The sequence below is a fragment of the Cydia strobilella genome, chromosome 24 (assembly GCF_947568885.1).
Source record: "Cydia strobilella chromosome 24, ilCydStro3.1, whole genome shotgun sequence".
In the NCBI taxonomy this organism is placed as follows: Eukaryota; Metazoa; Arthropoda; class Insecta; order Lepidoptera; family Tortricidae; genus Cydia; species Cydia strobilella.
Genome location: NC_086064.1, coordinates 5633299 through 5657176, shown reverse-complemented (window position 1 = coordinate 5657176; position 23878 = coordinate 5633299). Strand labels below are relative to the sequence as shown.

At 45.1% G+C, this 23878-nt stretch overlaps 10 protein-coding genes and 1 pseudogene across 10 annotated transcripts; all 11 read left to right on the top strand.

Annotated features, from left to right (window-relative positions):
- Positions 1 to 5154: 5154 nt before the first annotated feature.
- LOC134752348 (late histone H1-like) lies at positions 5155 to 5835 on the top strand. Its single transcript, XM_063688028.1, has one exon. The coding sequence runs from the start codon at positions 5155 to 5157 to the stop codon at positions 5833 to 5835; it is 681 nt and encodes a 226-aa protein (XP_063544098.1).
- Positions 5836 to 6589: 754 nt separating this feature from the next.
- On the top strand, positions 6590 to 6964 carry LOC134752362 (histone H2A). Its single transcript, XM_063688042.1, has one exon. It carries the CDS (start codon positions 6590 to 6592, stop codon positions 6962 to 6964), a length of 375 nt encoding a protein of 124 aa, XP_063544112.1.
- Positions 6965 to 7761: 797 nt separating this feature from the next.
- LOC134752236 (histone H2B) lies at positions 7762 to 8139 on the top strand. Its single transcript, XM_063687864.1, has one exon. It carries the CDS (start codon positions 7762 to 7764, stop codon positions 8137 to 8139), a length of 378 nt encoding a protein of 125 aa, XP_063543934.1.
- Positions 8140 to 9142: 1003 nt separating this feature from the next.
- LOC134752441 (uncharacterized) lies at positions 9143 to 16969 on the top strand (annotated as a pseudogene).
- Positions 12571 to 13251, top strand: LOC134752070 (late histone H1-like). The gene has a single exon (XM_063687632.1). It carries the CDS (start codon positions 12571 to 12573, stop codon positions 13249 to 13251), a length of 681 nt encoding a protein of 226 aa, XP_063543702.1.
- On the top strand, positions 14006 to 14380 carry LOC134752072 (histone H2A). Its single transcript, XM_063687634.1, has one exon. It carries the CDS (start codon positions 14006 to 14008, stop codon positions 14378 to 14380), a length of 375 nt encoding a protein of 124 aa, XP_063543704.1.
- On the top strand, positions 15178 to 15555 carry LOC134752071 (histone H2B). Its single transcript, XM_063687633.1, has one exon. It carries the CDS (start codon positions 15178 to 15180, stop codon positions 15553 to 15555), a length of 378 nt encoding a protein of 125 aa, XP_063543703.1.
- An 881-nt stretch (positions 16970 to 17850) lies between the features above and the next one.
- LOC134752440 (histone H4) lies at positions 17851 to 18162 on the top strand. Its single transcript, XM_063688146.1, has one exon. The coding sequence runs from the start codon at positions 17851 to 17853 to the stop codon at positions 18160 to 18162; it is 312 nt and encodes a 103-aa protein (XP_063544216.1).
- A 1824-nt stretch (positions 18163 to 19986) lies between these two features.
- Positions 19987 to 20667, top strand: LOC134752349 (late histone H1-like). Its single transcript, XM_063688029.1, has one exon. The coding sequence runs from the start codon at positions 19987 to 19989 to the stop codon at positions 20665 to 20667; it is 681 nt and encodes a 226-aa protein (XP_063544099.1).
- Positions 20668 to 21421: 754 nt separating this feature from the next.
- Positions 21422 to 21796, top strand: LOC134752360 (histone H2A). The gene has a single exon (XM_063688039.1). It carries the CDS (start codon positions 21422 to 21424, stop codon positions 21794 to 21796), a length of 375 nt encoding a protein of 124 aa, XP_063544109.1.
- Positions 21797 to 22593: 797 nt separating this feature from the next.
- On the top strand, positions 22594 to 22971 carry LOC134752237 (histone H2B). The gene has a single exon (XM_063687865.1). It carries the CDS (start codon positions 22594 to 22596, stop codon positions 22969 to 22971), a length of 378 nt encoding a protein of 125 aa, XP_063543935.1.
- The last annotated feature ends 907 nt before the right edge of the window (positions 22972 to 23878 follow it).

Sequence of the window (23878 nt, the reverse complement as noted above, 5' to 3'; positions counted from 1 at the left end):
ACGATAAAAAGTTTCAGTAGCGACACAGACGGACAAACAATCGATCTCTACCCATCCTATGTTATCCAAAATATCTACTAAATAACTACTAATAATCTAGTATCGTCGTAGGTGGTACGTACATTTATTACAATTACTTACTTACCCGGCACCGCGCAACACTTCTAACTTCTACAGCGTCCAGCTCGTAAGCATCGCTTGTGCTAAGTATCTATTGATACCAGAGGAAGCGAAACAATCCAAAATTGAACCACGAGCGGTACATACAAAATTGGAATCTTGAGGGTTTCATCAACATTTTTAGTTTCACCACACCAACCCGAAGAAGAAAATATTAATTAACTGGTAAAAGATATATATATATATATTTTTTTTTTTTTTTTTTTTTTTTTTTTTTTTTTTTTTTTTTTTTTTAATAACACCATCATATACTTATAAACAATCACATGCAACCGCACACACCACATTTTACTTTACCCGCGAACCTCACCTGACCTGTGAGTGATCTGCTACTGATAATGACGACTAGTCGATGAACTGACCAATTAGATAAAGGATTCGCAAATAGTGCACAAAACGGACAGGGACACCCAACATCCCCGCACCCACTCACCTCACTTTACAAAAAAAAAAAAAAAAAAAAAAAAAAAAGAAAGTATAATATAAACACAGGTTTTAGACTTCTCGTGTTCCTATGATGATGAATACATAATATTTAGGTACTTACATATAATATATACATATCAACCTAAACAGATTTTTATGTCAAAATAATTTATATCGTTTGTTCCAATATCAACATTCAGATAATATCATACGTTAAATTATTATAAATAAATACGCCGGACCAAAAACTAAATAAATCTAAACGACGACCTACACGAGACTCTTACCTACTACGATGCCCGCACGCACGTGTCGCGCTGTATGATCCTCGTAGAAGAAGAGAGTTTAACTATACGAATTATAATAATATTCATTAATACGATATCTTAATGTATAATATAACATAACATAATTATTTAAATTTAATATAAAGTACCTATCCCGTTTTACGTCGGTACCGGCAGAGAGCAAACCACTGAACGTAGGCAATGCAATCCAAGTCGCGGTACGGCTGTTTTACGACAGTGAAGACAACAAGTCAAAATAACATTATAAATATAATTTTCTAATGTTGTTATTGTGTCACATCTATCTATGGTATCTTCGCATTTAACTGGAGGACACATAATAGTGTTAGATGTGATTTTAATTAAGAAAAATCACTTTTTAAACTGACCCGAGGTGTCCGCAACCTATAATACCAAAAGTAAAGTTCTCTCATTCGTTTATCGGCGTTCCAAATCCTAAAACTTCTATTAAAATACGTATATCAATTCATAAAGAATGTATATGTGCAATTTTATTATAATCATTATAATATAATTCACTATAAATTTAGTTTAATCATAAACGAGTAAGTGAAAACTTGGAAGTGTTATTACGAGAAAACGTCCCGCGACATGAGGGTCTGCGTTACGGTTAAGCCGGAGTATATATAAAAAGTGGCGCCCCCAATAAGCCGTGTGTGGGCCGTGGCCGTGGGTGCCATAGGCCGCAGAAATGCGTCCGATGCGCAGGCCCCCACCCAGCATCCCAATGCCCTCGGCCGAAGGAGGAACCCTGCACGTGCGCCAACTGCGCGGGGCCCCACCCGGCCAATTACAGAAAATGCCCGGTACACGTGCGGGAGGCCCGGAATTGGAAAGCGGGCACGAACGCGCACTCAGCACCAAGGAAGGCGGGCCCGGTGACGAAGGCCAGCTTAACCAAGCCCACTGTGGAGGAGTCGGCGCCTGCCTCACTCATGGCGCCGGCCAACGCCCCCACCCGAAGGGGCGATACAAGCCAGCCTGCGGCCACCCAGCCCAGCAAAAAGAAGAAAAAGAAGAAGAAGATGCCCTCACCAACTACTACCGAAGCCACAACAAAAGCCTCGCCCCCAACCGCGGCTCCAACTCAGGCGGCAGGGGGAGAAGAAGAACTAAGAGCAATAATAACAGCATTCTTGGAAGCAGCAGCCAACCACGGTCCAGAGGCGATCCGGAACGCGCTTGAGAGTACTCTGAAACCCCGCTCAATTCAATCGTAAATTGAGGGTGGTATTCTGGAATGCGCAATCGCTGACCGGCAAGGAAGCCCTGCTCCGCCACTTCCTCCGCGAGCAGAACGTGGACATATTGCTGGTCAGCGAAACATTCGCTAAGAGAAGCATGAAGATGGGGGGCTACGTAGTGTACCAACGGAACGAAGTAAACCAGCAGGGACGCTCGTTCCGCGGAGTAGCCGTGATGGTCAGAAGATCCATCATCCACCAGCCTGTCGACTTCGTGCCCTATGACTCCTTCACGGCGCTCGGAGTCGACATTAGGGTGGCCAATGGAGACCTCCGGCTCTACACGATCTACAGACCCCCTCAGAACACCACCAGCCGCCTAAAAGCAGACCTGCGTGCGCTATTCCAGTCCTCAGGGCCGACCATCCTGGCGGGGGACTGGAACGCCAAGCACACGACATGGAACTCCTCCAAGATCGACGCTGCCGGCAGGACGCTTGACAGCATCATCACAGACGCCAACTACGATGTCACAGGCCCAGGGGAACCCACGCACTATACAGACCACCAGAGGACCTGTGACATCATAGACTTTGCAGTCCATAAAGACTGCAATGCCACTCTCACATTGGAAGTGCTGCCGGACCTGCCGTCAGACCACCGACCAATACTAATGACAATCGAAGCAGCCCCATATTCAGTCCCGAGGAGGAAGGCGGGACGGAAGACCAACTGGGGGGCATTCTCAGAGGCGTTGACAAACCCACAAGTCGGGCCGGTCTCCACCGCCGAGGAAGTAGAAGCCGCAGCAAACGCCATCACCTTCAACATTCAGCAGGCGCTTGAAACATCATCGCACAACATCGCTGCTGGCGGGAGGTGCAAACCCCTCCCGGCGGCGATTACGTCACTAATCCTGCAGAAGCGCCAGCTGAGAAGGAGATGGCAACACACCCGCTGCCCCACAATGAAGACAGAGCTCAACAACCTCGTGGAGAAGGTCAAAACCGAGCTCAGGAACCATGCAGCAGCTGACTGGGAAGCCCACATTGCCAGCATAGGGGATGACGTGCCCTCCATCCATCGCCTGTGCAGGCAACTGGGCACTACCAAGGAGGCAGTGAGGCCACTAGTGGACACAGGGGGATCGCTCCACTACAAGGCCGAAGAGAGAGCAGAGCTGTTCGCGGACGTCCTGGAGCGAACGTTTCAACCCAACCCTGCAGCGAGTGCCACCCACGTGAGGGAAGTGGAGGAGCAACTGGCAGGGTACTTCGAGCAACCGCCGAGAGCAGAGGAGGACCCGGTCTTCTTCTCACCCGGCCAAGTGAGACGTGAGACCAGGAGAGTAAACCCGAAGAAGGCCCCGGGCGCCGATTCGATCCCGAACATGGCGCTCCGTCACCTGCCACAGCACACCATAGTGGCGGTGACCCGCTTGTTCAATGGGATCATGCGCTCGGGGCACTTCCCAGAGACCTGGAAACTTGGCCGGGTCATAATGCTGCCAAAACCGGGGAAAGACAGGAGAAGACCGGAGAGTTACCGGCCTATCACACTGCTCAGTACCCTGTCAAAAGTCTTCGAGAGGCTCCTGCTCAGAAGACTGCAACCACACGTGGTGCCAAGACAGGAACAGTTCGGCTTCCGGTCTGAGCACTCCACCACGCTGCAGCTCACCAGAGTCCTCTCCCACATGGCGGAGAAGATGAACCGGAAGGAGCACGTCGTCGCGGTATTCCTCGACATGGAGAAGGCGTTCGACAGAGTCTGGCACGAGGGCCTGCTAGCCAAACTGTCGAAGTCTTCGGCCCCACGTCGAGTCGTCTGCGTCATACGCTCCTTCCTCACCAACCGGCGCTTCCAAGTGGCAGTTGAAGATGCCACATCTTCAGCACGCCCAATCCTCGCGGGAGTCCCACAAGGAAGCTGCCTCTCGCCCACATGCTACGCCTGGTTCACCGACGACATCCCGGTGGTCGGCGACGTCAAGCTGGGTCTGTTTGCGGACGACGCGGCGTACTACGCGTCGTCCATCTCACCAACCCACGCCGCACGGAAGATCCAGCGCCAGCTTGACGCCCTACCAGAATGGCTGACCAAATGGAGGCTCACGGTGAACGTGACGAAGACGCAAGCGCTCCTCACGGGAGCGAAACACCATCCGCCGCCACTCCAACTCCTGGGCGAGGAGATTCAGTGGCAAGGAACGGCGAAGTACTTGGGGGTCACCATCGATAGGGGCCTCACAATGAAGACACACTGTGAAGAGGTGGTGAGGCGGGCCAAAACGGCACGCACCCTGCTCCGACCAGCACTTAACAGCAGCCTCCCCATCCGCACGAAGCTGGGGATCTACAAGACGTACATTAGATCAAGGCTGACATACGCGACTCCTGCCTGGTATGCCAGGACGGCTGAGAAGAACAGGCGGAAACTCAGAGCCCAGGAGACGCTCAGCCTTCGATCTATAGTAAGAGCCCCACGCGGAGTGCGGAATACAACGCTCTACAGGGACCTTAAGATGCCGAAACTGGACGAATTCATCGGCCACCTCGCACGTAGGATGTTCGAGCGTGCCGATTCGTCCAGTCACCCACTGCTGCAGGGAATAGCCCCCCTCCACACCCGCCCCCCCGAAGCCCGCCGGACACGAGCCCAACCACGTGAGCTCGTGCCGTTACAAGACCCCTAGACTCCACCAAGCCGCAGATGGCCAACATGACCTCAAAGCCATGATGGCCACCATGATGGCCGCCAAGATGGCCGCCAAAAATGAAGAGAAAAGGCCAGCAACGTAAACGCTGGCCCAAACAGACCGGGCTGTAGTCACAGCCCGCGACAGAAGCCGCCAAAATGGGCCTAGCCCAGTAATGGCCTCCTCACACCCCCCATAGTAGGGGAGTGCAAGAAGACAAAGTACATAAGCCGTGTTTAGTACTCGCCAGCGCAGCGCTCCGCTTACACGCGTCCGCTGTATTCTCTTTGCGCAGTTTGTGCGATTTACTAATTTACTTTACTTACTTACTTGACGATTAATAAATAAATAAATAAATATGGCCGACACCGCAGTTGCTGCCGACGCTCCCGCCCCGGCGACGCCCGCGAAGAAGCCTAAGGCGTCCGCCTCCGCTGGCGCTAAGAAGCCTAAGGCGAAACCCACCCACCCTAAGACGTCCGAGATGGTTAACAGCGCCATCAAGGAGTTGAAGGAGAGAAGCGGTTCGTCCCTGCAGGCTATCAAGAAGTACATCGCCGCCCAGTACAAGGTCGACGCCGAGAAGCTGGCCCCTTTCATCAGAAAATATCTTAAGAGCGCAGTCGAATCCGGCGCACTCATTCAGACCAAAGGCAAGGGCGCGTCCGGCTCCTTCAAACTGGAGTCGAAGTCATCATCGGCCGGCAAGAAGCCCGCCGCGGCCAAGAAATCTAGCGCCGCTAAATCTTCAGCCGCCGCTAAGAAGCCCGCCGCAGCTAAGCCCGCTAAGGCGAAGAAGGCCGCTGCGTCCCCGGCCAAGCCTAAGGCCGCCACGAAGGACAAGAAGGCTGCCGCCGCCAAGAAGAAGCCCGCCGCGAAGAAACCTTCCACCCCCGCCAAGGGCAAGAGCGCCGCCGCGCCTAAGGCCAAGAAGACCGCGAAGCCGCCGACCAAGAAGCCTAAAGCTCCCAAGCCCAAGAAGGCCGCGGCCGCTCCCAAAGCGAAGCCCGCCGCCAAGAAGGCTGCCTCGAAGAAGTAAGAAGACTGCGTCACATTGTCGTCGTCGTACTTACATCGGCCGTGATGGTGGAGGATATGTCGATTGTCGTCGCTATATATCGTATATACGACGACGTGTCGCCTGTTCACACGCCTCTCGTCATACGCCTGTGCGCGTTAAACGCACATCAAAAAGCCCTTTTCAGGGCTAACAAATTTATTCAAAGGTTCATATCGCCTCTGTTTCATTGCAATAAGCACACACACACATACATACACGAGTCGATCGATCGCAATCAATATAAAAAGTCAATCTCAAATCGAGTCTTATGGCAAAAGTCTCAAGATTATTGATGATCTCACTGATAAGACTGATTAGGTTAGGTTTTCATGAATACTTACACAGAATATTTTCTTATCGATGGTGAATGATGATAAATATAACTGTATTATTTGAAGTCTTAGATTTACAACAACAACAACTACATAAATATAAGTATATAATTTACGGAATATTTTTTGTTAATTGTGTCATTTTTATTAGGTATACTTTGATGTATAAATTGAAATGTTTTTATTTTATATCTATCTCTTTCTAATTTGCGCTCTTGCACGCGACTCGTTGATTGGTCGATCGGGCTCGTGTTATGTCGGCTCGTTGTATCCCCACTATCAGCGTACACCGTGAACGTATAAAATAAAGGCAACTACTAAAAAAGAGCGTATACACTCGCAAGCAAGCAATCGTGCTCTCGTTTCGTGTGTGTAAACTAAACTTAAATCTCTCTTTAAACATGTCTGGACGCGGTAAAGGTGGCAAGGTTAAGGGAAAGGCAAAGTCCCGTTCTAACCGTGCCGGACTTCAGTTCCCCGTCGGTCGTATCCACAGGCTTCTACGCAAGGGCAACTACGCCGAGCGCGTCGGTGCCGGTGCCCCGGTGTACCTAGCCGCCGTCATGGAGTACCTGGCCGCTGAGGTTCTCGAGTTGGCAGGCAACGCCGCTCGCGACAACAAGAAGACCAGGATCATCCCTAGGCATCTCCAGCTGGCGATCCGCAACGACGAGGAGTTGAACAAGCTCCTCTCCGGTGTGACCATCGCCCAGGGTGGTGTGCTGCCTAACATTCAGGCCGTGCTCCTGCCCAAGAAGACCGAGAAGAAGGCTTAAGTGTACTCACTTCTCATCAGGCTACATCTCTAGCGGTAACACCCGGCGTTTGGTGAATGTGGCCTCTGTTATATTCCCGCCCGAGTGACCGTTACAAAAGGCCCTTTTCAGGGCCACAATATGATTCTGTGATAACGTTGTAAGTTTCATGGCATAACGCATACGTGTATGATGTCATTCGATCGATCAATATAATTATATCATATACATATATATGAACGATGAATGAATGAATGAATGTTATTACTTACGGTAAGTAGATAATTCTGAATTCTAATAAGATTATTTTTCTGATTGCAAAACACATCACTACACACGTCTCTATATGAGAGACTTGAGACATCGTTTCGTCAAGAAGTATAATAAATAAACGACAAATAAAGGTAATGTGATGGCTCAGAGCTATTACTTGCTCATCTACAGCAGTGTGTCACTGTAACAACAACAACAATAGTAAATAAACATAAAGCTATATACATTTAAATAATATAATTGTTATCCGCCTACGGTTTTGAACAAAACTGATGATGGTATAATCTATACGGCATTTGATATATTTTATAATCAAAATAATAATACCTATATGTAAGTAATATCAATACGCGCTCTCACTCCCCACCATGCCGACCGACGATACTAATGATGCACGAACGCTATTGGTCGATATACCGCGAGCGCGACGCTCGATCTTTAATCCCCTATTTCCCGTTCTCCGCTTTAACAAAATGAGCGCAACTTAGTACGAAATTTTTATTCTCAGTTCGACTATCGTACTGTAAGCATCTAACTATATCACAATGCCACCCAAGACTAGCGGTAAGGCCGCCAAGAAATCCGGCAAGGCCCAGAAGAACATCTCCAAGTCGGACTCGAAGAAAAAGAAGAAGCATAAGCGCAAGGAGAGCTACGCCATTTACATCTACAAGGTGCTCAAGCAGGTCCACCCCGACACCGGTATCTCCAGCAAGGCCATGTCGATCATGAACTCTTTCGTGAACGACATCTTCGAGCGCATCGCCGCCGAGGCCTCCCGCCTCGCTCACTACAACAAGAGGTCCACCATCACCAGCAGGGAGGTGCAGACATCCGTGAGGCTCTTGCTGCCCGGTGAGCTCGCCAAGCACGCCGTCAGTGAAGGCACCAAGGCCGTCACCAAGTACACCAGCTCCAAGTAAGCGTCCGTCGTTCCTCGTATGCTATCTGTCTTCTCAATACACTTTTAGTGTAATGGGTTTAGGTAGTTCGTATTGCGACACGACACGCTGCGAGAGTGTGGTTTGTACAACAACCAAAAAGGCCCTTTTCAGGGCCACAAATACGTTCTGAATATATAATATAAGAAGTTTCTAGATAGCCGTGCATACGGTGTCAATCGGTATCAACACGAAAGTTGTATCAACATGTAAGAGTATTAAATAAGGAATCAACAATACACACATACACTTAGTGTATGCATATGTGTAACGTGAGACGTTATGGATATTAAATTTAGGTTAGGTTTTTATAAAATAAGTAGTTATGTTAGGTTTCGCGGAGTTAGGTTAGGTTTTGAATGACATTATAAAAAAAAGTTAGGTTTGATCGGTTTGAACTTTGACCTAACCTAACCTAACTCGATCAAACCTAACTCCGCGAAACCAAACATAACCTGACATTATAAAAAAAAGTTAGGTTAGGTTTTGAGTGACAAAAAAAAAAAACCTAACCTAACTTTGACCTAACCTAACCTAACTCGATCAAACCTAACTCCGCGAAACCTAACATAACCTGACCTAACTTATAAACCTATTTTATAAAATACTAACCTAACTTTAATAACCTGACCTAACTCGATTGAACCGGCTATCGAGGCGAATTTCGATAGCGATGACTGTTATTTAAATGAAATATATGTATGTATGTATGTATGTATGTATTTATTTATTTATTTATTTATTAATTAATATTTCAATTATATTATTGTTATTCTAATCAGAAATTTTGTGTTGGTGAGAAAGGAAGAGGGGCGAGGGGGACGTGTATGTGAATTTTATAGCCCTCTCGCTCACACGGACACTAACCCCGTCCCTTTCCGACCAGCCAGCACGTATAAATAGCGACTCGCTGGCGAAAAATCGCTTATTCCCTCTCGTGACTCGTTAACGTAACGTACACGCACGCGTATTATTATTATTCACAATGGCCCGTACCAAGCAGACCGCTCGTAAATCCACCGGTGGTAAAGCGCCCCGCAAACAGCTCGCCACCAAGGCGGCCCGCAAGAGCGCGCCCGCCACCGGCGGCGTCAAGAAGCCCCATCGTTACAGGCCCGGCACCGTCGCCCTCCGTGAGATCCGTCGCTACCAGAAGAGCACTGAGCTTCTGATCCGCAAGCTGCCCTTCCAGCGTCTGGTGCGTGAGATCGCTCAGGACTTCAAGACCGATCTGCGCTTCCAGAGCTCTGCCGTTATGGCTCTCCAGGAGGCCAGCGAGGCTTACCTCGTCGGTCTCTTCGAGGACACCAATCTGTGCGCTATCCACGCCAAGCGTGTGACCATCATGCCCAAGGACATCCAGCTGGCTCGCAGGATCCGCGGTGAACGTGCCTAAACCACCACGTTTAAACTGGCACGGAGCAACATCACAGGACGCAGTCTGCGCGAACGCATACGGTTACATTATATGTATTATTTTGTACCACGCGTTTTGCGTCTGGACGTGCGAACGTGACGCTTCTGTCAGTCATATATCAAAAGGCCCTTTTCAGGGCCACACATGATTCTAAAATTCACAATTGTTTCTTTGAACAAACACTTGCGTAGATAAATCGATCGATCGATCACTGCATGGTCATTACGAAAAAAAAAAAAAAAAAAATATATATATATAATTTACACATAACCAACCGTACACAAAATGTACGGAGGTATATATGAAATTTAACTGCAATACACGAAATACTACTATACTGTAAGGATTATTTAAGAAAGAACTTATTTCCTATAATAATAGGAGTTAACACACTAATAGATTGGAAAGTAAATTAAAATCGTCACGTGACTCTCATATTAAGCGCTATTTTATTATATCGACAAAATTATTACCACTGATTGAATGCTTACAAAAATATTAGAGGAGAAGAATCCTTCACAAGAGGATCTAATCCGTAAGCCGGCCGCCGTTTTTATAGTATATATTATCCCCTACGTCTAAACCTAAGTATCCAAAATTAATTTAAATATCATATAATATGAAATTATTTATCAATAGGTATATATAATATTATATTTCTTTAGATATATGAAAAGTAAGTCAAATAATAATGCTCTGATATATCTTACCCCGTCCCCCGTCGCCCCGCAATAGGGTAAAACGTATAAATAGCGGCAAAATGATGGCTAGCTAGCTATTCCACTCGTGTCGACGCGCGGCGCAAGTCGTGTGTTGAGTATTCCGTTCGAGAAGTCTAATCTCTACTACAACAAGTCGCAATGACCGGTCGCGGTAAGGGAGGTAAAGGTCTGGGGAAAGGAGGAGCCAAGCGCCACAGGAAGGTGCTCCGTGATAACATCCAGGGTATCACCAAGCCCGCCATCCGTCGTCTCGCCCGCAGAGGTGGCGTCAAGCGTATCTCCGGCCTGATCTACGAGGAGACCCGCGGCGTTCTCAAGGTGTTCCTCGAGAACGTGATCCGTGACGCGGTCACCTACACCGAGCACGCCAAGAGGAAGACCGTCACCGCCATGGACGTCGTCTACGCTCTGAAGCGTCAAGGCCGCACCCTCTACGGTTTCGGAGGTTAAGCGCTGCACTGTCAGCGTCGTCGCGCGCGATATCGTGTAATATGTACTAACGTGGGTATTACCGTATCGCGCAGACGCAAATAAAAAAAAAAAGGCCCTTTTCAGGGCCGCAAATAATTCTATGATACGATTACGATAAAAAGTTTCAGTAGCGACACAGACGGACAAACAATCGATCTCTACCCATCCTATGTTATCCAAAATATCTACTAAATAACTACTAATAATCTAGTATCGTCGTAGGTGGTACGTACATTTATTACAATTACTTACTTACCCGGCACCGCGCAACACTTCTAACTTCTACAGCGTCCAGCTCGTAAGCATCGCTTGTGCTAAGTATCTATTGATACCAGAGGAAGCGAAACAATCCAAAATTGAACCACGAGCGGTACATACAAAATTGGAATCTTGAGGGTTTCATCAACATTTTTAGTTTCACCACACCAACCCGAAGAAGAAAATATTAATTAACTGGTAAAAGATATATATATATATATTTTTTTTTTTTTTTTTTTTTTTTTTTTTTTTTTTTTTTTTTTTTTTAATAACACCATCATATACTTATAAACAATCACATGCAACCGCACACACCACATTTTACTTTACCCGCGAACCTCACCTGACCTGTGAGTGATCTGCTACTGATAATGACGACTAGTCGATGAACTGACCAATTAGATAAAGGATTCGCAAATAGTGCACAAAACGGACAGGGACACCCAACATCCCCGCACCCACTCACCTCACTTTACAAAAAAAAAAAAAAAAAAAAAAAAAAAAGAAAGTATAATATAAACACAGGTTTTAGACTTCTCGTGTTCCTATGATGATGAATACATAATATTTAGGTACTTACATATAATATATACATATCAACCTAAACAGATTTTTATGTCAAAATAATTTATATCGTTTGTTCCAATATCAACATTCAGATAATATCATACGTTAAATTATTATAAATAAATACGCCGGACCAAAAACTAAATAAATCTAAACGACGACCTACACGAGACTCTTACCTACTACGATGCCCGCACGCACGTGTCGCGCTGTATGATCCTCGTAGAAGAAGAGAGTTTAACTATACGAATTATAATAATATTCATTAATACGATATCTTAATGTATAATATAACATAACATAATTATTTAAATTTAATATAAAGTACCTATCCCGTTTTACGTCGGTACCGGCAGAGAGCAAACCACTGAACGTAGGCAATGCAATCCAAGTCGCGGTACGGCTGTTTTACGACAGTGAAGACAACAAGTCAAAATAACATTATAAATATAATTTTCTAATGTTGTTATTGTGTCACATCTATCTATGGTATCTTCGCATTTAACTGGAGGACACATAATAGTGTTAGATGTGATTTTAATTAAGAAAAATCACTTTTTAAACTGACCCGAGGTGTCCGCAACCTATAATACCAAAAGTAAAGTTCTCTCATTCGTTTATCGGCGTTCCAAATCCTAAAACTTCTATTAAAATACGTATATCAATTCATAAAGAATGTATATGTGCAATTTTATTATAATCATTATAATATAATTCACTATAAATTTAGTTTAATCATAAACGAGTAAGTGAAAACTTGGAAGTGTTATTACGAGAAAACGTCCCGCGACATGAGGGTCTGCGTTACGGTTAAGCCGGAGTATATATAAAAAGTGGCGCCCCCAATAAGCCGTGTTTAGTACTCGCCAGCGCAGCGCTCCGCTTACACGCGTCCGCTGTATTCTCTTTGCGCAGTTTGTGCGATTTACTAATTTACTTTACTTACTTACTTGACGATTAATAAATAAATAAATAAATATGGCCGACACCGCAGTTGCTGCCGACGCTCCCGCCCCGGCGACGCCCGCGAAGAAGCCTAAGGCGTCCGCCTCCGCTGGCGCTAAGAAGCCTAAGGCGAAACCCACCCACCCTAAGACGTCCGAGATGGTTAACAGCGCCATCAAGGAGTTGAAGGAGAGAAGCGGTTCGTCCCTGCAGGCTATCAAGAAGTACATCGCCGCCCAGTACAAGGTCGACGCCGAGAAGCTGGCCCCTTTCATCAGAAAATATCTTAAGAGCGCAGTCGAATCCGGCGCACTCATTCAGACCAAAGGCAAGGGCGCGTCCGGCTCCTTCAAACTGGAGTCGAAGTCATCATCGGCCGGCAAGAAGCCCGCCGCGGCCAAGAAATCTAGCGCCGCTAAATCTTCAGCCGCCGCTAAGAAGCCCGCCGCAGCTAAGCCCGCTAAGGCGAAGAAGGCCGCTGCGTCCCCGGCCAAGCCTAAGGCCGCCACGAAGGACAAGAAGGCTGCCGCCGCCAAGAAGAAGCCCGCCGCGAAGAAACCTTCCACCCCCGCCAAGGGCAAGAGCGCCGCCGCGCCTAAGGCCAAGAAGACCGCGAAGCCGCCGACCAAGAAGCCTAAAGCTCCCAAGCCCAAGAAGGCCGCGGCCGCTCCCAAAGCGAAGCCCGCCGCCAAGAAGGCTGCCTCGAAGAAGTAAGAAGACTGCGTCACATTGTCGTCGTCGTACTTACATCGGCCGTGATGGTGGAGGATATGTCGATTGTCGTCGCTATATATCGTATATACGACGACGTGTCGCCTGTTCACACGCCTCTCGTCATACGCCTGTGCGCGTTAAACGCACATCAAAAAGCCCTTTTCAGGGCTAACAAATTTATTCAAAGGTTCATATCGCCTCTGTTTCATTGCAATAAGCACACACACACATACATACACGAGTCGATCGATCGCAATCAATATAAAAAGTCAATCTCAAATCGAGTCTTATGGCAAAAGTCTCAAGATTATTGATGATCTCACTGATAAGACTGATTAGGTTAGGTTTTCATGAATACTTACACAGAATATTTTCTTATCGATGGTGAATGATGATAAATATAACTGTATTATTTGAAGTCTTAGATTTACAACAACAACAACTACATAAATATAAGTATATAATTTACGGAATATTTTTTGTTAATTGTGTCATTTTTATTAGGTATACTTTGATGTATAAATTGAAATGTTTTTATTTTATATCTATCTCTTTCTAATTTGCGCTCTTGCACGCGACTCGTTGATTGGTCGATCGGGCTCGTGTTATGTCGGCTCGTTGTATCCCCACTATCAGCGTACACCGTGAACGTATAAAATAAAGGCAACTACTAAAAAAGAGCGTATACACTCGCAAGCAAGCAATCGTGCTCTCGTTTCGTGTGTGTAAACTAAACTTAAATCTCTCTTTAAACATGTCTGGACGCGGTAAAGGTGGCAAGGTTAAGGGAAAGGCAAAGTCCCGTTCTAACCGTGCCGGACTTCAGTTCCCCGTCGGTCGTATCCACAGGCTTCTACGCAAGGGCAACTACGCCGAGCGCGTCGGTGCCGGTGCCCCGGTGTACCTAGCCGCCGTCATGGAGTACCTGGCCGCTGAGGTTCTCGAGTTGGCAGGCAACGCCGCTCGCGACAACAAGAAGACCAGGATCATCCCTAGGCATCTCCAGCTGGCGATCCGCAACGACGAGGAGTTGAACAAGCTCCTCTCCGGTGTGACCATCGCCCAGGGTGGTGTGCTGCCTAACATTCAGGCCGTGCTCCTGCCCAAGAAGACCGAGAAGAAGGCTTAAGTGTACTCACTTCTCATCAGGCTACATCTCTAGCGGTAACACCCGGCGTTTGGTGAATGTGGCCTCTGTTATATTCCCGCCCGAGTGACCGTTACAAAAGGCCCTTTTCAGGGCCACAATATGATTCTGTGATAACGTTGTAAGTTTCATGGCATAACGCATACGTGTATGATGTCATTCGATCGATCAATATAATTATATCATATACATATATATGAACGATGAATGAATGAATGAATGTTATTACTTACGGTAAGTAGATAATTCTGAATTCTAATAAGATTATTTTTCTGATTGCAAAACACATCACTACACACGTCTCTATATGAGAGACTTGAGACATCGTTTCGTCAAGAAGTATAATAAATAAACGACAAATAAAGGTAATGTGATGGCTCAGAGCTATTACTTGCTCATCTACAGCAGTGTGTCACTGTAACAACAACAACAATAGTAAATAAACATAAAGCTATATACATTTAAATAATATAATTGTTATCCGCCTACGGTTTTGAACAAAACTGATGATGGTATAATCTATACGGCATTTGATATATTTTATAATCAAAATAATAATACCTATATGTAAGTAATATCAATACGCGCTCTCACTCCCCACCATGCCGACCGACGATACTAATGATGCACGAACGCTATTGGTCGATATACCGCGAGCGCGACGCTCGATCTTTAATCCCCTATTTCCCGTTCTCCGCTTTAACAAAATGAGCGCAACTTAGTACGAAATTTTTATTCTCAGTTCGACTATCGTACTGTAAGCATCTAACTATATCACAATGCCACCCAAGACTAGCGGTAAGGCCGCCAAGAAATCCGGCAAGGCCCAGAAGAACATCTCCAAGTCGGACTCGAAGAAAAAGAAGAAGCATAAGCGCAAGGAGAGCTACGCCATTTACATCTACAAGGTGCTCAAGCAGGTCCACCCCGACACCGGTATCTCCAGCAAGGCCATGTCGATCATGAACTCTTTCGTGAACGACATCTTCGAGCGCATCGCCGCCGAGGCCTCCCGCCTCGCTCACTACAACAAGAGGTCCACCATCACCAGCAGGGAGGTGCAGACATCCGTGAGGCTCTTGCTGCCCGGTGAGCTCGCCAAGCACGCCGTCAGTGAAGGCACCAAGGCCGTCACCAAGTACACCAGCTCCAAGTAAGCGTCCGTCGTTCCTCGTATGCTATCTGTCTTCTCAATACACTTTTAGTGTAATGGGTTTAGGTAGTTCGTATTGCGACACGACACGCTGCGAGAGTGTGGTTTGTACAACAACCAAAAAGGCCCTTTTCAGGGCCACAAATACGTTCTGAATATATAATATAAGAAGTTTCTAGATAGCCGTGCATACGGTGTCAATCGGTATCAACACGAAAGTTGTATCAACATGTAAGAGTATTAAATAAGGAATCAACAATACACACATACACTTAGTGTATGCATATGTGTAACGTGAGACGTTATGGATATTAAATTTAGGTTAGGTTTTTATAAAATAAGTAGTTATGTTAGGTTTCGCGGAGTTAGGTTAGGTTTTGAATGACATTATAAAAAAAAGTTAGGTTTGATCGGTTTGAACTTTGACCTAACCTAACCTAACTCGATCAAACCTAACTCCGCGAAACCAAACATAACCTGACATTATAAAAAAAAGTTAGGTTAGGTTTTGAGTGACAAAAAAAAAAAACCTAACCTAACTTTGACCTAACCTAACCTAACTCGATCAAACCTAACTCCGCGAAACCTAACATAACCTGACCTAACTTATAAACCTATTTTATAAAATACTAACCTAACTTTAATAACCTGACCTAACTCGATTGAACCGGCTATCGAGGCGAATTTCGATAGCGATGACTGTTATTTAAATGAAATATATGTATGTATGTATGTATGTATGTATTTATTTATTTATTTATTTATTAATTAATATTTCAATTATATTATTGTTATTCTAATCAGAAATTTTGTGTTGGTGAGAAAGGAAGAGGGGCGAGGGGGACGTGTATGTGAATTTTATAGCCCTCTCGCTCACACGGACACTAACCCCGTCCCTTTCCGACCAGCCAGCACGTATAAATAGCGACTCGCTGGCGAAAAATCGCTTATTCCCTCTCGTGACTCGTTAACGTAACGTACACGCACGCGTATTATTATTATTCACAATGGCCCGTACCAAGCAGACCGCTCGTAAATCCACCGGTGGTAAAGCGCCCCGCAAACAGCTCGCCACCAAGGCGGCCCGCAAGAGCGCGCCCGCCACCGGCGGCGTCAAGAAGCCCCATCGTTACAGGCCCGGCACCGTCGCCCTCCGTGAGATCCGTCGCTACCAGAAGAGCACTGAGCTTCTGATCCGCAAGCTGCCCTTCCAGCGTCTGGTGCGTGAGATCGCTCAGGACTTCAAGACCGATCTGCGCTTCCAGAGCTCTGCCGTTATGGCTCTCCAGGAGGCCAGCGAGGCTTACCTCGTCGGTCTCTTCGAGGACACCAATCTGTGCGCTATCCACGCCAAGCGTGTGACCATCATGCCCAAGGACATCCAGCTGGCTCGCAGGATCCGCGGTGAACGTGCCTAAACCACCACGTTTAAACTGGCACGGAGCAACATCACAGGACGCAGTCTGCGCGAACGCATACGGTTACATTATATGTATTATTTTGTACCACGCGTTTTGCGTCTGGACGTGCGAACGTGACGCTTCTGTCAGTCATATATCAAAAGGCCCTTTTCAGGGCCACACATGATTCTAAAATTCACAATTGTTTCTTTGAACAAACACTTGCGTAGATAAATCGATCGATCGATCACTGCATGGTCATTACGAAAAAAAAAAAAAAAAAAATATATATATATAATTTACACATAACCAACCGTACACAAAATGTACGGAGGTATATATGAAATTTAACTGCAATACACGAAATACTACTATACTGTAAGGATTATTTAAGAAAGAACTTATTTCCTATAATAATAGGAGTTAACACACTAATAGATTGGAAAGTAAATTAAAATCGTCACGTGACTCTCATATTAAGCGCTATTTTATTATATCGACAAAATTATTACCACTGATTGAATGCTTACAAAAATATTAGAGGAGAAGAATCCTTCACAAGAGGATCTAATCCGTAAGCCGGCCGCCGTTTTTATAGTATATATTATCCCCTACGTCTAAACCTAAGTATCCAAAATTAATTTAAATATCATATAATATGAAATTATTTATCAATAGGTATATATAATATTATATTTCTTTAGATATATGAAAAGTAAGTCAAATAATAATGCTCTGATATATCTTACCCCGTCCCCCGTCGCCCCGCAATAGGGTAAAACGTATAAATAGCGGCAAAATGATGGCTAGCTAGCTATTCCACTCGTGTCGACGCGCGGCGCAAGTCGTGTGTTGAGTATTCCGTTCGAGAAGTCTAATCTCTACTACAACAAGTCGCAATGACCGGTCGCGGTAAGGGAGGTAAAGGTCTGGGGAAAGGAGGAGCCAAGCGCCACAGGAAGGTGCTCCGTGATAACATCCAGGGTATCACCAAGCCCGCCATCCGTCGTCTCGCCCGCAGAGGTGGCGTCAAGCGTATCTCCGGCCTGATCTACGAGGAGACCCGCGGCGTTCTCAAGGTGTTCCTCGAGAACGTGATCCGTGACGCGGTCACCTACACCGAGCACGCCAAGAGGAAGACCGTCACCGCCATGGACGTCGTCTACGCTCTGAAGCGTCAAGGCCGCACCCTCTACGGTTTCGGAGGTTAAGCGCTGCACTGTCAGCGTCGTCGCGCGCGATATCGTGTAATATGTACTAACGTGGGTATTACCGTATCGCGCAGACGCAAATAAAAAAAAAAAGGCCCTTTTCAGGGCCGCAAATAATTCTATGATACGATTACGATAAAAAGTTTCAGTAGCGACACAGACGGACAAACAATCGATCTCTACCCATCCTATGTTATCCAAAATATCTACTAAATAACTACTAATAATCTAGTATCGTCGTAGGTGGTACGTACATTTATTACAATTACTTACTTACCCGGCACCGCGCAACACTTCTAACTTCTACAGCGTCCAGCTCGTAAGCATCGCTTGTGCTAAGTATCTATTGATACCAGAGGAAGCGAAACAATCCAAAATTGAACCACGAGCGGTACATACAAAATTGGAATCTTGAGGGTTTCATCAACATTTTTAGTTTCACCACACCAACCCGAAGAAGAAAATATTAATTAACTGGTAAAAGATATATATATATATATTTTTTTTTTTTTTTTTTTTTTTTTTTTTTTTTTTTTTTTTTTTTTTAATAACACCATCATATACTTATAAACAATCACATGCAACCGCACACACCACATTTTACTTTACCCGCGAACCTCACCTGACCTGTGAGTGATCTGCTACTGATAATGACGACTAGTCGATGAACTGACCAATTAGATAAAGGATTCGCAAATAGTGCACAAAACGGACAGGGACACCCAACATCCCCGCACCCACTCACCTCACTTTACAAAAAAAAAAAAAAAAAAAAAAAAAAAAGAAAGTATAATATAAACACAGGTTTTAGACTTCTCGTGTTCCTATGATGATGAATACATAATATTTAGGTACTTACATATAATATATACATATCAACCTAAACAGATTTTTATGTCAAAATAATTTATATCGTTTGTTCCAATATCAACATTCAGATAATATCATACGTTAAATTATTATAAATAAATACGCCGGACCAAAAACTAAATAAATCTAAACGACGACCTACACGAGACTCTTACCTACTACGATGCCCGCACGCACGTGTCGCGCTGTATGATCCTCGTAGAAGAAGAGAGTTTAACTATACGAATTATAATAATATTCATTAATACGATATCTTAATGTATAATATAACATAACATAATTATTTAAATTTAATATAAAGTACCTATCCCGTTTTACGTCGGTACCGGCAGAGAGCAAACCACTGAACGTAGGCAATGCAATCCAAGTCGCGGTACGGCTGTTTTACGACAGTGAAGACAACAAGTCAAAATAACATTATAAATATAATTTTCTAATGTTGTTATTGTGTCACATCTATCTATGGTATCTTCGCATTTAACTGGAGGACACATAATAGTGTTAGATGTGATTTTAATTAAGAAAAATCACTTTTTAAACTGACCCGAGGTGTCCGCAACCTATAATACCAAAAGTAAAGTTCTCTCATTCGTTTATCGGCGTTCCAAATCCTAAAACTTCTATTAAAATACGTATATCAATTCATAAAGAATGTATATGTGCAATTTTATTATAATCATTATAATATAATTCACTATAAATTTAGTTTAATCATAAACGAGTAAGTGAAAACTTGGAAGTGTTATTACGAGAAAACGTCCCGCGACATGAGGGTCTGCGTTACGGTTAAGCCGGAGTATATATAAAAAGTGGCGCCCCCAATAAGCCGTGTTTAGTACTCGCCAGCGCAGCGCTCCGCTTACACGCGTCCGCTGTATTCTCTTTGCGCAGTTTGTGCGATTTACTAATTTACTTTACTTACTTACTTGACGATTAATAAATAAATAAATAAATATGGCCGACACCGCAGTTGCTGCCGACGCTCCCGCCCCGGCGACGCCCGCGAAGAAGCCTAAGGCGTCCGCCTCCGCTGGCGCTAAGAAGCCTAAGGCGAAACCCACCCACCCTAAGACGTCCGAGATGGTTAACAGCGCCATCAAGGAGTTGAAGGAGAGAAGCGGTTCGTCCCTGCAGGCTATCAAGAAGTACATCGCCGCCCAGTACAAGGTCGACGCCGAGAAGCTGGCCCCTTTCATCAGAAAATATCTTAAGAGCGCAGTCGAATCCGGCGCACTCATTCAGACCAAAGGCAAGGGCGCGTCCGGCTCCTTCAAACTGGAGTCGAAGTCATCATCGGCCGGCAAGAAGCCCGCCGCGGCCAAGAAATCTAGCGCCGCTAAATCTTCAGCCGCCGCTAAGAAGCCCGCCGCAGCTAAGCCCGCTAAGGCGAAGAAGGCCGCTGCGTCCCCGGCCAAGCCTAAGGCCGCCACGAAGGACAAGAAGGCTGCCGCCGCCAAGAAGAAGCCCGCCGCGAAGAAACCTTCCACCCCCGCCAAGGGCAAGAGCGCCGCCGCGCCTAAGGCCAAGAAGACCGCGAAGCCGCCGACCAAGAAGCCTAAAGCTCCCAAGCCCAAGAAGGCCGCGGCCGCTCCCAAAGCGAAGCCCGCCGCCAAGAAGGCTGCCTCGAAGAAGTAAGAAGACTGCGTCACATTGTCGTCGTCGTACTTACATCGGCCGTGATGGTGGAGGATATGTCGATTGTCGTCGCTATATATCGTATATACGACGACGTGTCGCCTGTTCACACGCCTCTCGTCATACGCCTGTGCGCGTTAAACGCACATCAAAAAGCCCTTTTCAGGGCTAACAAATTTATTCAAAGGTTCATATCGCCTCTGTTTCATTGCAATAAGCACACACACACATACATACACGAGTCGATCGATCGCAATCAATATAAAAAGTCAATCTCAAATCGAGTCTTATGGCAAAAGTCTCAAGATTATTGATGATCTCACTGATAAGACTGATTAGGTTAGGTTTTCATGAATACTTACACAGAATATTTTCTTATCGATGGTGAATGATGATAAATATAACTGTATTATTTGAAGTCTTAGATTTACAACAACAACAACTACATAAATATAAGTATATAATTTACGGAATATTTTTTGTTAATTGTGTCATTTTTATTAGGTATACTTTGATGTATAAATTGAAATGTTTTTATTTTATATCTATCTCTTTCTAATTTGCGCTCTTGCACGCGACTCGTTGATTGGTCGATCGGGCTCGTGTTATGTCGGCTCGTTGTATCCCCACTATCAGCGTACACCGTGAACGTATAAAATAAAGGCAACTACTAAAAAAGAGCGTATACACTCGCAAGCAAGCAATCGTGCTCTCGTTTCGTGTGTGTAAACTAAACTTAAATCTCTCTTTAAACATGTCTGGACGCGGTAAAGGTGGCAAGGTTAAGGGAAAGGCAAAGTCCCGTTCTAACCGTGCCGGACTTCAGTTCCCCGTCGGTCGTATCCACAGGCTTCTACGCAAGGGCAACTACGCCGAGCGCGTCGGTGCCGGTGCCCCGGTGTACCTAGCCGCCGTCATGGAGTACCTGGCCGCTGAGGTTCTCGAGTTGGCAGGCAACGCCGCTCGCGACAACAAGAAGACCAGGATCATCCCTAGGCATCTCCAGCTGGCGATCCGCAACGACGAGGAGTTGAACAAGCTCCTCTCCGGTGTGACCATCGCCCAGGGTGGTGTGCTGCCTAACATTCAGGCCGTGCTCCTGCCCAAGAAGACCGAGAAGAAGGCTTAAGTGTACTCACTTCTCATCAGGCTACATCTCTAGCGGTAACACCCGGCGTTTGGTGAATGTGGCCTCTGTTATATTCCCGCCCGAGTGACCGTTACAAAAGGCCCTTTTCAGGGCCACAATATGATTCTGTGATAACGTTGTAAGTTTCATGGCATAACGCATACGTGTATGATGTCATTCGATCGATCAATATAATTATATCATATACATATATATGAACGATGAATGAATGAATGAATGTTATTACTTACGGTAAGTAGATAATTCTGAATTCTAATAAGATTATTTTTCTGATTGCAAAACACATCACTACACACGTCTCTATATGAGAGACTTGAGACATCGTTTCGTCAAGAAGTATAATAAATAAACGACAAATAAAGGTAATGTGATGGCTCAGAGCTATTACTTGCTCATCTACAGCAGTGTGTCACTGTAACAACAACAACAATAGTAAATAAACATAAAGCTATATACATTTAAATAATATAATTGTTATCCGCCTACGGTTTTGAACAAAACTGATGATGGTATAATCTATACGGCATTTGATATATTTTATAATCAAAATAATAATACCTATATGTAAGTAATATCAATACGCGCTCTCACTCCCCACCATGCCGACCGACGATACTAATGATGCACGAACGCTATTGGTCGATATACCGCGAGCGCGACGCTCGATCTTTAATCCCCTATTTCCCGTTCTCCGCTTTAACAAAATGAGCGCAACTTAGTACGAAATTTTTATTCTCAGTTCGACTATCGTACTGTAAGCATCTAACTATATCACAATGCCACCCAAGACTAGCGGTAAGGCCGCCAAGAAATCCGGCAAGGCCCAGAAGAACATCTCCAAGTCGGACTCGAAGAAAAAGAAGAAGCATAAGCGCAAGGAGAGCTACGCCATTTACATCTACAAGGTGCTCAAGCAGGTCCACCCCGACACCGGTATCTCCAGCAAGGCCATGTCGATCATGAACTCTTTCGTGAACGACATCTTCGAGCGCATCGCCGCCGAGGCCTCCCGCCTCGCTCACTACAACAAGAGGTCCACCATCACCAGCAGGGAGGTGCAGACATCCGTGAGGCTCTTGCTGCCCGGTGAGCTCGCCAAGCACGCCGTCAGTGAAGGCACCAAGGCCGTCACCAAGTACACCAGCTCCAAGTAAGCGTCCGTCGTTCCTCGTATGCTATCTGTCTTCTCAATACACTTTTAGTGTAATGGGTTTAGGTAGTTCGTATTGCGACACGACACGCTGCGAGAGTGTGGTTTGTACAACAACCAAAAAGGCCCTTTTCAGGGCCACAAATACGTTCTGAATATATAATATAAGAAGTTTCTAGATAGCCGTGCATACGGTGTCAATCGGTATCAACACGAAAGTTGTATCAACATGTAAGAGTATTAAATAAGGAATCAACAATACACACATACACTTAGTGTATGCATATGTGTAACGTGAGACGTTATGGATATTAAATTTAGGTTAGGTTTTTATAAAATAAGTAGTTATGTTAGGTTTCGCGGAGTTAGGTTAGGTTTTGAATGACATTATAAAAAAAAGTTAGGTTTGATCGGTTTGAACTTTGACCTAACCTAACCTAACTCGATCAAACCTAACTCCGCGAAACCAAACATAACCTGACATTATAAAAAAAAGTTAGGTTAGGTTTTGAGTGACAAAAAAAAAAAACCTAACCTAACTTTGACCTAACCTAACCTAACTCGATCAAACCTAACTCCGCGAAACCTAACATAACCTGACCTAACTTATAAACCTATTTTATAAAATACTAACCTAACTTTAATAACCTGACCTAACTCGATTGAACCGGCTATCGAGGCGAATTTCGATAGCGATGACTGTTATTTAAATGAAATATATGTATGTATGTATGTATGTATGTATTTATTTATTTATTTATTTATTAATTAATATTTCAATTATATTATTGTTATTCTAATCAGAAATTTTGTGTTGGTGAGAAAGGAAGAGGGGCGAGGGGGACGTGTATGTGAATTTTATAGCCCTCTCGCTCACACGGACACTAACCCCGTCCCTTTCCGACCAGCCA